Consider the following 12,040-nt stretch of genomic DNA (forward strand, 5'->3'; position numbering starts at 1 on the left):
TGATTTCGTTTTGTGCCTATCTACCATTGAATTTTTTAAATAAACCTTATCATCTATTTTAAATACTTTTGGAGGCTGAATTCGTTTATTCAATCTATCATTCCTATAATTCTTTTGTTTCCTACATAATTCACAATTTAAAATATATTTCTTAATAATCTTTCGCATATTTTCAAAATAATATTTTTTTCGTAATTGCTTATAAACACTTTTAATACCTTCATGTTTATTATTTAATAAATGACACTCTTTAATCAAATATAATTGTTTCTCTGTATTATCTATCTCTATTAAAGACTTAGTATATCTTATTGGCTTAAACTTACTACGATCGAAATATTTCCTATATACTTCTGAAACTTTAAAATATAATTCTTCATTAGGAATTATAAACGCATATTTTTCTTTACTTAAATATTGTAACATAACATTTTTAATAACTTTTTTCTCATTATTTGGTGGAATATAAAAATACCACATACTTTTTTCATATTTCGCGTTTTCGTAAGGCGCACTTTCAAACACTACACGTCTTAAACGTTTCGGTGGATAATTGTGAATAATTGGTATGCCATTATCACTGTCTTTTTGGCATGAATCTATTGTATTACTTAATGTTTTATTGTCTGAAAGCAATGAATTGGACTCTGTATTTACAGTAGAGTCCGTTTTACATGGTGTATTGTCTAACGATATTTCCTCACTACAATGAGATTGTAATGAATCCGAGTGATTTTCTTTACCTTTCACATGTTCTATACTATGTGATTTTTTTTCGCGGTCGGTAACTTCGTGAAAATTTAAATTAATATTATCAGAATTATTTTCATTGTGGAATACTTCCTCAGCAACAATACCTTTCCCTAAATTAACCTGACCAGGACGTAATGGAGGGGCTGATTGCATTGAAACATCCCCCATTTCCTGCGGGATCCTATTTGTATTAGGATGATATTGATTTCTTTTAAAATAACTATTCTGCGGCCTAGTAAAAAAATTATTTGCATTCGGAGTCCATTGATTTTTATTATGGTTGTAATTATTATTATTATAAAAATTATTATTATAATTATGTCGCATCGGAAAATTATTCGATCGCGATGTAGACAGATTAATATGTCTCTGGTTATAATTATAGTTCGGTTTATATTCCGAATACCCATTTTGATATACATTACGCGGCGGCGGTAAAACACTATAAAAATTTTGTTTAAAGTTGTCATATCTCCCTTCTGCTTCTAATTGCAATATTCTAGTTGCTGTTTCATTAAAATTACAGTTAGATACATATATTTGGTCATGATACGGTAAACTTTTTCTTAAGGTATTCTGGGCGGTATTTATGTACGGCTCCATCACCTCATCTACTAAAAGTTTTTCACTATATTTATCTAATAATTTACTTCTAATAAAAAATAACTTTTGTTTTAATTCGAATATTAAATCTTTATATAAACCTTTTCTCCTAACATTTGATAACTCTATTAATAACGTATTTAAATCTCTATTATCTCCGCATTCTCTTTTTAATGCTAATTCTATATTATTCCATTTAAAATCATGCTCAATCATAGATATTGATATAGCAGCTTTAGATTCTAATTTACTTAATAATAACATAACATTTTGTGGTGTATCTCCACCCGCTATTTGTAGCCATTGCTTAGCACAATTTATATAATTATATAAAGTAAATGCGTCGCCATTATACGAAGGGACGAACGAAAGTAAAATTTTTGGATCCATTGTTTAATGTAAACACGGGACTCTAAAATGGTAGGGCGACTGACTCGCGCTACTTTCACTACTCTCACTATCAGAAGGAGAGTGAATAACACTACTAGTATTCCTATAGCTATTATACACAAAAGTTGGGAGTTTCAGATGGGAATGAATGGTGACAAAGATAATGCTACTTGGTACTTACAGAATTCTCACGACGGCAGCTTCCTTGATCATTTTCTTCCACTGATAACAGTATTTTTACGTATTTATATGGTTTCGTTGCCTAGCCTAGTCTTAAGAGACTTCGCGAAACTTTTTTGCGGAATTACTTATGATTGCGCGTTTTGTTCACTTAGCTAGGCCCCACCGATGGGCGCCAGTAAAAATATCTTAAACTTTGTATTTAAAAACTATTTTATTAAAATAAAATACAATTATTATTAAAATTAGTTCTTAACTATAAGAGTGCTGGTAGTGGAATCCGCCTTATCCCTAAGGTTGGTCGGCTTTAATACAAATTCGGGTGTCCCCACCCCTTTGGCTCGTTTCCCACGATGCTTTGTTTCTCATGGAGTTATTATATGAAATTCCCTGGAAGTCGGAAATCAGCGAGCCTATTGTCATCGACATCCAAATGTTCATGTGCCCCAACATGTGCAGCTGGGTTCTCGTAATGCTTTTATAGAACTTTCTCTCGGAGTCATAAATCTACCATAGGCCCACATGCCGTCGAGCTCTTGTTTTATATTTATTATCTTTTATTTAAACCATGTGTTACAACCATTTGTTGTTGTTTTATATTTATTATCTTTTATTTAAACCATTTGTTACAACAATGCTAGACTAGGTTGACTAGTGTACGATTTTATTGTTGTCAGATATGAAAAGGCTGCGCGAAGTGGATTGGGCGGCACTACGCCGCGACGGCCATAATGTCTTCACAAAGTTGATCCGTACCCGGGATCCAGGAGATGCTGAAGGGGAAGAGATCGCTGTGCCAACCAGACGGCGTCTCTCTGTAAGTATTTGCGTAAAATCAAACATATCAAAACAATTGCCGATCGGGAAAATAAAGCTTTATTTCTTCGTTCCGGTACAGCAAAGCGCGGCGTTAAACTCCGCTACTCAACACGCAAAGCCTCTAAAATTCGGCAAGTACTAACATAAGGCTGCCTCTGCCTACCCTGCTGTGCGGAATACAGCGTGAAGCTGATTTGATTTTCTTGATTATTTTTATAAATAAGAGTTTGTAATAATTTTATGTTATATAATTTTAGCATAAAACTTAGCTTCCTCCCCTATCTCCTAACCTCTTTATTTAATTAGAAGTTACTTTTAAAATTATTTCAAAGAATTACCACCAACTAGAATAACATTCCGTGGAAACGATTATACTAGTCCTTCTAAGTCTTAACTCAGAATGTGTAACATTTCTGAGCAAACATACTCGTTACATAGCAGCGTCACCAGAATTTAACTCGGAGCTCGTTGCCAGATTTAAAAGATGAAAGACGGGTTTTTTAAACGTTATAAGTCTTAATAACTTTAAATAACAAAAAATATTTCTCACAGTGCACTTATATCAAAAATTTTTTTTACTGATACAGTAAATTACATTTTAGCGCTTATTATATACCTTAAGTAATGAATAACCTGACAAAAATCAATATGGGATGATAAGCCATTGTGTTAAAATTATGTTTTTTCCTCCAGCGCTGCCTCACAACATTGGATTTAACATCCCTGGGGGTAGGATCCTGCGTAGGTACAGGCATGTACTTGGTGGCCGGCATGGTGGCCCGCAAGTTCGCCGGGCCTGGCGTAGCCCTTAGCTTCATTATAGCTGCAATGGCAAGCATCTTTTCTGGTGAGAGTTCTTTTATAAATTTTGATAAATCTAATTTATGTAAGGTTGTAGCTAGTTTAGTATAATTCCATTTCGATAATACTGTTTTCATCAAATAGTCAATAATATACCCCAGAGATGGGCCCATATAAATAAAAAATCACTGATTTAAAAAATAACTACAATAACAATTATAAGTTTTCTAGCTCTTATCTGTAATATCACGGTAAGTTCTCACTTTTTGCTAAATTTCATAATTGCAACTCTATAGGTTTAGATTACGCGAAGAATAAACTTGACAAATTTAAGGGATTGTAGACTTGTATATTTGATATTCATTTCAACTGAATCCGAAATAAATAATCTTGACAAACGGACCAACGGACAACAAAGGGTTCTTTTTTCCTTTTGGGATAGGATATCCATCCAAATTTTGGGTGAAAAATTAAATCAACAAATGTTAGCAATGGCGCACTATGAGTCTACTTTAAGCATAAAAAACTGGTTTCGTATGTAATAACATAAGTTCTTCCAAGATGGTCGAGAAAATAACAACAGAAGATATCATAGAAGCTGTGAAGTAAACTGTCATGGCCAAAAACTATACGACAATCATCTGAGCTATCATTTTCACCAGATTTGGCCTACTGCGACTTTTTAATGACCCCAAAATTCAAAAGCTATGAAGCTATGCAAGCTATGAAAGGAAGGAAGATTTGCAATTATTAAGGAAGTATAAACTGTATGGTTGGAGCAACGAAACTCGTCCCATTTTTTTGTCAAAAGCAAACTAAACATGCGTAGATAGCATGTAATCATAAAAATCTATAATCGAATGGATGAATCTAAACATTGCTCGCAAAAGTTTTTTTTTGGACACACCTTATATACGCATAGTTCTTTTTACCCCCTTTTCAATTTCTAAATAAACAAAATGTGTTTGTCTTGGGACAAAGACATCTAAATCAATACCTTGAGTTATCTTCATTGGCTGATGGAAGTGGGTAAGCCGTCAGAAGGCTCTGATACTTTCTAGATATGATTAATAGTTGGTAAACTGTAAAAGCAATGAGTATACCCTAACTCAATTAATTTATGACATTATTTAATTAATTTCCAAAGTTTTCTGAAATATAATGAAAATTATAACCTTTTTGGCTTTACATGTGTGCTTACATTATATGCATACAACACATACGTTATACATATATATAATATATATGTACAAACTTCCCTAATATACTTCTTTCTTTTTGAATATATAGTAATACTAGTGGACCCGAACGCGGCTACGCCCGCTTGAACTATACGAATATTTATTAAATATATTTATGAAATTATTTTCAGTTTTCAATAGAGAGATGCGTTAAGCAAGCTCATTTTGGGTGACGTTTTCTAACAACAAACTTTGCAAATCGTTGCTTAGCAACGGCGGTTGTTATAAACATGGCGAAATAAATTGCATGTCAAATTAATAAGTATTTTAATATATTGATATATATCGAAAATATAACAAATATGAGAAAAAAAAGTATCCTATGTTCATCCCGAGATCCTCAAGTGTCTCTATATGAGTATTTTATCACAATTAAATTAGCGGTTTGGCCCTGATTGCGTAAAAGACAGACAGACAAACAGACCGACAGACAGACAGAGTTACTTTCGAATTTATAATATAGGTATGGAGGTATGGATATATGTACATACTTCCCTAATATATTTCTTTCTTTTTGAATATATAGTAATATATGACAAAAAAATATGTTTATGTGTATTCCTAGGAGCGTGCTATGCTGAGTTTGGAGTTCGAGTCCCGAACACGACCGGATCTGCGTATACGTACTCGTACGTCACCGTGGGCGAGTTCATTGCTTTCGTTATAGGCTGGAATATGGTTCTTGAATATTTGGTAAGATTTCATTCAATGTTTATATTGTATTGAAATATTAGTGAAATAGGACTGTAAGCGGACGACAATTGTGGGTTCGATTCCCTATCAGGAGAATAAAATATTTAATATTTTTATTTTCCTCGCTCTGATATCGAGGCAAAACACGGCGTAGAGAGTCAACATGCAGTGCCTCGAGCTTAATCCGTATTCTGTCTTGTAATTTTATTATATTTATATTTTGTCCTACCGTTCTAACTAGCTATACGAACACAAGAAATCTATTTATGTAATATTTTGCTGAAAAAAAGAAAAATATAGACTGATACATAAAGATTTTACTCCCAATATATATCTTTTTTTCTATTTTTGAAAAGAAGAGATAATGTAAATAATATAACGCCAACGTAAAGTATAACGATGCTATACAGTGAATATTCAGCAAATTAGCTTTCAGTTTGCGTAACACACCAACTGAGCTTGTTTTCATAATTTATCATTTTTCTTTATAATCTTTATTCAATGAAGAACCTTGGAGACATTTATCTTTAAATGAATACCTTTTGTTATTTAAAAGGTCTGAGGCTTACTCAAAAATATTAGAAAACTGAACCTTCCTAGATCTGACATCTTTCATAATAATAAACGAAATCATAAGAATTATTCTTGCACAAAATTAATTAATTCTAACTCTTCCCTAAAAATATTTATCGAATAATTATGAGTATAGTAAAATCTATTGTATTTTTCAAACTATTGCACGTCTCATATGACCCATAGTTTTCAGCAAGATTTTTTTCCACACTTAATAGCTATGTACAATCTTCTTCTTCTTTCTGGCATTAATCCCGGCTATTACCAGGGTCTGCCGTCCTACTCAACCTACGCCACTTTGCACGATCTTTTGCGATAACTATGTACAATATATTATATCAACTATTTTCATAAATATTTTTTTTCATTCTTCATATAGCAGGGTAGGCAGAGGGAACCTAGTGTTAAGAGATCGTTGACCACCTTCTGTTGAATTTTCGAGAATTGCATGTTAAGTGGGGGAACTCTCCGCCGCGCTTTTACAAGTAATTTACATAAGTAATTAAAATGTTTTTTTTTTGTATAGATCGGAACGAGCGCCTGCGCAAGAGCACTGAGTGCATGCTTCGATTCTTTGTGCGATGGTGCAATCGCTCGTCACTTGGCAAATAAGATCGGTACTGTCTATGGTAAGTATTATAATAAACTAGCGGCCCGCTCGCGGTTTCACCCGCGTGAACTATGTTATTATTAATTTCTGTCTCCATGGCTACGTCTTAGTGACGTCTATGCAAAATTTGAGACTCCTAGCATTTGTAGTAACGGAGTTTCATACAAACTTTCGACCCCAAAAGCAACCCCTTAGAAGTCGAATATTGCAAATTCCCGAATATTCTTAGCGAGCACCTATGTCCTATAATATATGCTTCTAAACTATAAAATAATTTTATAATAATTTATTTCCGTGATATATGTATAAATTTATATTTTTAGATCTTTTCCTTTTTTTTGTACTTAGGTTAAGGTTAGGTTAAGGTTAAGGCTTAGGTTTTTGCCAAATTTATTAATAATTCAGTCAGTCAGATTCAATAGATCAATTTAATTGGTAAGATATTAGAACAAGTGAATGAGGTGGTATATTTGGGAAGTGTGTTCAGTAGAGATGGAGGATACGAGATGGTATGGTATATCGAGATGTGGAAAGGCGTATTGCTGCCGGTAACAGGGTTAACGGAGCCTTAGCTGCGTTGATGATGAGAGATGAGACGGCGAAACGTCAGCACAGCTGCGCTTTTGGCCGTACACAATGCAGTACAATGGTCTTTTGGAGCTCCATACTAAATGTGTCAGACCCTTAATTTTTCTAAGTCATCAAAAACGGTCATACCTTTGTTTTTAGCCCCATTTACTTGATTTACATACTAGTTAAATAGGTATTGGTAGTCAGTAGACACCGATCGTACCGCCACTTATTGAGCCCAATTATATTTGGAAATCATCGAGGAGCTCGTTGAAATTTATACACAGAATTTCATCGTCCTCTTTACAATACATTGCAATATGAGCAACCTAGTTAGATCAGTTATTTAGTTAGTTTTATCAAAACTGTTTCAGTTAACCAGTTTTATTATATTTACTAAAACTATTTATTTACTAAAGTTATTGCAACAAAAACTGTAGTTTACATTGACTTTACATTTTCCAAAGCTCAGTTAAGCGGAGCTTTAGTACAGCTTATGCACTTTGGTAATACTATTGCATACTATTGCAGGCTGAGCCGAACTCTCACATCACTATATTATAATGTTTGCCTTTTTCAATTCGAAACAAGCAGATATTATACTTTTTAGAGAACATATAAATTTAAAAAAATTACATATAATTTAAAAAAATTGCTTATGTTATTTAATATTTTTTTTTAAATGTTAATAAGCAGATAATTTACCAATAACCATGGAATTGGAGCTTTCTAACTTATTAAAAAGCACGCTATTCGAGCTTAAGTCATTAATGTTGTTTTTTTTATTATTGTACTAGTATATTGAGTTTCTATTGCGAGTTTAGTTTTATGTAATTAAAAGTTTCAGCTAATCTAATAAAACTAATTAAAAAAAATTGTAGCAATTTTGCAGAACTATATTCTACTATATTTTCAATTGATATAACTTATTTATTTCTGCATTTAAATCGGTTAAGCCATTTCTGAAATTAACGTACACAAATGCACAGACAAACAGACAATTTTTTTAAAAATCATTGGTTTGGGTTCCTTTACAGATTTTTTCTTATTTTATAGAAAATTTTCTAATTTATCATCCATTTAGAGACGGCGATCAGTTAAAATTCTATTATATTTATAGACTGTCAGTATCTATCTATATATTTACCATATATGATAGAATATTATCTAAATGCACGTATAAATGTAAAGAGAAGTAGTACTAGCCATAATAGGAATACGCTGAGATAACCTAAAGTACGTAGACTAATTCAGCTTAAGTATACAACGTTATATAAGGTAATAAGTGTATTAATAAAGTTGCTGTTGCTGTTGCTGGATTCAAAAGTGAATCTTCGCCTTTCACAGTAATATCAAATGTGTATTATAAGATACTAATGTTAACCTGCGGCTTTGCCGGCTTGAACTACGCTATTATTTAATTGGTATACCCTATTGTATTATAAATAACAAGATTGAGAATTAATTTCAATTATATAATTTTGGCAATGAAGCTTCTATATTCTAATTAAAAGGTGTAAAATAAAAAAAATGTAGAGAAATGAGATACCAGCAAAATAACAAAAAAGACTGAAGAACTGCTTCAATCAATTAAGTCTTCCTAAGAAGCCCTATTAAACTTAAATTGGTTTTTATTTTTTATACAGTCGGGGTTTTAGTTTTTTTATAATTAAGGATTTTTGATAATGTTTATGTATTTGATGTCACTCACAAGGTTAAGATAAAGGGATTGACGTTTGAATTATCAAAATCGGTCCAGCAGTTTGGTATGTATAACACCATTTAGTAACAAATATACATACATAGGCTGTCTAAAAGGTTAAGAAAATACAGAATCATATATAAATTTATTTTAATTAAGCTTTAAAAGAAAATACAAATTATAACTAAAATATATCTAAGTCTACTGCCTTCGATGTTAGAAGAACAGCGATCTGTCTAAACCTAAATTATTCGAAATTAACCTTAAACTTACGACTTACTTAATTATTCCATGTGTAGAATAATAAGTGTGGGAATAGAAGAAATCTTCTTTCTTCTTCTTTCCCACCTGCTCCGTTCACTCGATCTTTCTTGCGCTCGGCTGCCTATCAATATAGAATATTTTTATTATAATATATAAAAAATAAATCCTTCGTATGACACACTGTTACCTGTTACTGGTTAATGTTCATGACAAGTAATCAATCATATTTTGTGAAGTTCAGTTAAGAATTAGAAAACGAGAACCCCAGCGAATGTTTCTGGTTTTTAATTAAAATACTTTTCAATTAGGTATCATATCGAATGCCCTCCTTGTTCACTCACGTACTAGTAATTAAAAATATTGCTATTGCTTCCAGTTCATTTTGTATATACTCTCTTCTATTATATTAAGGCTTATATGAATTTGTTTAAACATAACCTATACATAATGAATTCATATATCAGATACAAAGTCAAGATAATAGTAGCACACTTAGTGTACGACAAGCTGACAGCTATTACCTACTTAATAACGGAAAAAAATTATAAGCAGGGGCAAGTGTTAAGACACTCCGTTCTATACTTTCCGCTGAATTCTGTAGGCATTGCATATTGTGTGACGGAACTAATGCCACGCTTTACCTCGATACAGAGCGAAGCAATGAAAATATAAATTTAAATAAATACACACCAGTTCCGCTATTTGGTCCAGGCAGCGCTTATCCGGCCTTCGTGATCGATGCCTCCAGACTCGTGCATAACGGATCCAGGTTACCTGAACTTCCCCGACTTAACGGCAGGCACAGGACTTATAAGAATAGTCCTCGAGTCCGGGCTCCCGCAGGCCATGTACCCGGTCTTCGACACATTTAGTTTAAGACCGCCGTTCGCCGATAAGTAGTGTGTATAATTAATTAATAACTAGCTCTTACTATACTGATTTTGGGGAATTGTTTAACTTGTTAACTGCAAATTCTCGAAACGCACAGTACGTCACAACCTCAACTTAAATCTGGATATGTGGCACTCTACTACTGTGCGATTTAGTAGCAACGTCCTTCCACGCGCCACAATTGTGGAATTGCCTACCTGCAGCAGTGTTTCCAGGTCGATAACACTTAGGTATCTTTAAAAAGCGCGTCTATCTCCACTTTAAAGGCCGGCAACGCACCTGTAGTTCCTATGGTGTTATACGGGGTCGTGGGCAGCGGTAATCACTTACCATCAGGTGACCCGTACGCTCGTTTGTCTTGTCTTCTTCTATAAAAAACATGATATAATATAGCCTATATATAGCTTCCATATCCAACACAAAAATAATTTAGCAATTCGAACCATTAGTTTCTGAGATTGGTGTGAGCAACTAAGCTTTTCAGTTATATTAGTACCTATAGATTAATGTAATCCTAGAAAATGTAATTACCTTTTTTCTTACTGATTACGTAATAAGATACGTGGTCTGTAAATTGTTATTTTAAATAACACGAATTCGACCAATGACATTTCAGAAAATAAGTGTACAATCAAGTTTTCACTCTGAACTACCGGACTCTGGGCGATTCACGGAAATGAATGACTCGTGCCCTATACACATACACGGTCATACAATACGATTAAGTAATATTAGACTTTGATATACGGACAATATTACTTTATATAGTTTTCATAGTGCATTTTGTTGTTATCCCCTTAATTTCGCTCTCCCAATATATCTACATTTAGAAAATACGAATGTAAAAATAACTTTATACTATTTATTTATTACCAATCTCTCTAAGACAAGCGCAAACGTTATCTACTCGTACATGCATGAATTTTGGCACGTTTAATAAAAACCGCATCAATTATTTCACCTCAAACGGTTATTAACGTTTAAAAACCAACTATATTGTGGCTGACTTACTCACTCATCAGACACCTAATCCACTTCTAGATGACCTAGAAACTTGATATTTAATGCTAAGGTAGAATATTATGCATATTATATGCATAATTAGGAAAATTTTGAAAACTGCAAATTATTTGCAATTAATGTTAACAAAAATAAAAAATCAAGTTTGAAAGTTAAGCAAAAGAATGTAGGAAAAAATTATATTATTTACATCTTATATTCCAACATAAATAAAAATAAAATAATAGTGTTAAGAGACTCCGTTTTCCACATTCCGCCGAATTCTGGAGGCATTGCGTGTTGAGTAGCGCAACTCAACGCCGCCCTTTGCCTCGACACCAGAGCGAATGAAAATATTAAATATTTCATATCCTAGAGTGGGCATCTAATCCACAACCTTTGTGCAGTGTTTACAGTCACTTCGTGCCACGACTGGCCTCTATCGAATGATATAATATTATGCTAAAATTATTTTTTTTTATTGGTCGGTTTTGCGATGGCTGATGAAATGATAATACTTACTCGTATTTTATTAATATTATTAAATACATACACTAAAATATTACATATTTGCTCTTGTTTCAAATTGATATTCCTATATTTACTTTTGTTTTATATTCAGCGGACGAATCAATTTCAAAATATATATGATCGAATGAAATTTGAAATGTTATTTTATCATTGTATTTAGTTAAAAAAACCCTAAAACATTTATACAAGGGAAACAAACTTAAGAAGAACTCAAAGTGAAAAATGATTTTTAGCTTGTACTACTTATAAAGCTACTTGATTTACATACTAAAAGAAGCGTAACTGTAAAGGCGACAGATTGTGAGTTCGATTCCCACTTGAAGAAATAAAATATTTAGTATTTTCATTTCTACACTCTGCTGTTGAGGCAAAGCGCCGCTCAACACGCCGCCCCCAAAATTAGGCGGAAAGTGGAAAGGG

The 12,040-nt window shown here is 32.8% G+C and overlaps 1 protein-coding gene across 1 annotated transcript in view; it reads left to right on the plus strand.

Annotated features, from left to right (window-relative positions):
- Positions 1-12,040, plus strand: part of LOC146527020 (solute carrier family 7 member 14) — an 83,995-nt gene that overhangs the window by 43,697 nt on the left and 28,258 nt on the right. The window contains exons 2-5 of the mRNA XM_085206764.1: positions 2,604-2,743; positions 3,439-3,592; positions 5,353-5,480; positions 6,580-6,682. Of these exons, the coding sequence (XP_085062890.1) occupies positions 2,606-2,743; positions 3,439-3,592; positions 5,353-5,480; positions 6,580-6,682 (523 nt within the window). The 5' untranslated portion in view covers positions 2,604-2,605. The remainder of the gene's footprint in view (positions 1-2,603; positions 2,744-3,438; positions 3,593-5,352; positions 5,481-6,579; positions 6,683-12,040) is intronic.

The sequence above is a fragment of the Heliconius melpomene genome, chromosome 21, assembly GCF_056956725.1.
Source record: "Heliconius melpomene rosina isolate 202511_hmr_F chromosome 21, ASM5695672v1, whole genome shotgun sequence".
Lineage (NCBI taxonomy): Eukaryota > Metazoa > Arthropoda > Insecta > Lepidoptera > Nymphalidae > Heliconius > Heliconius melpomene.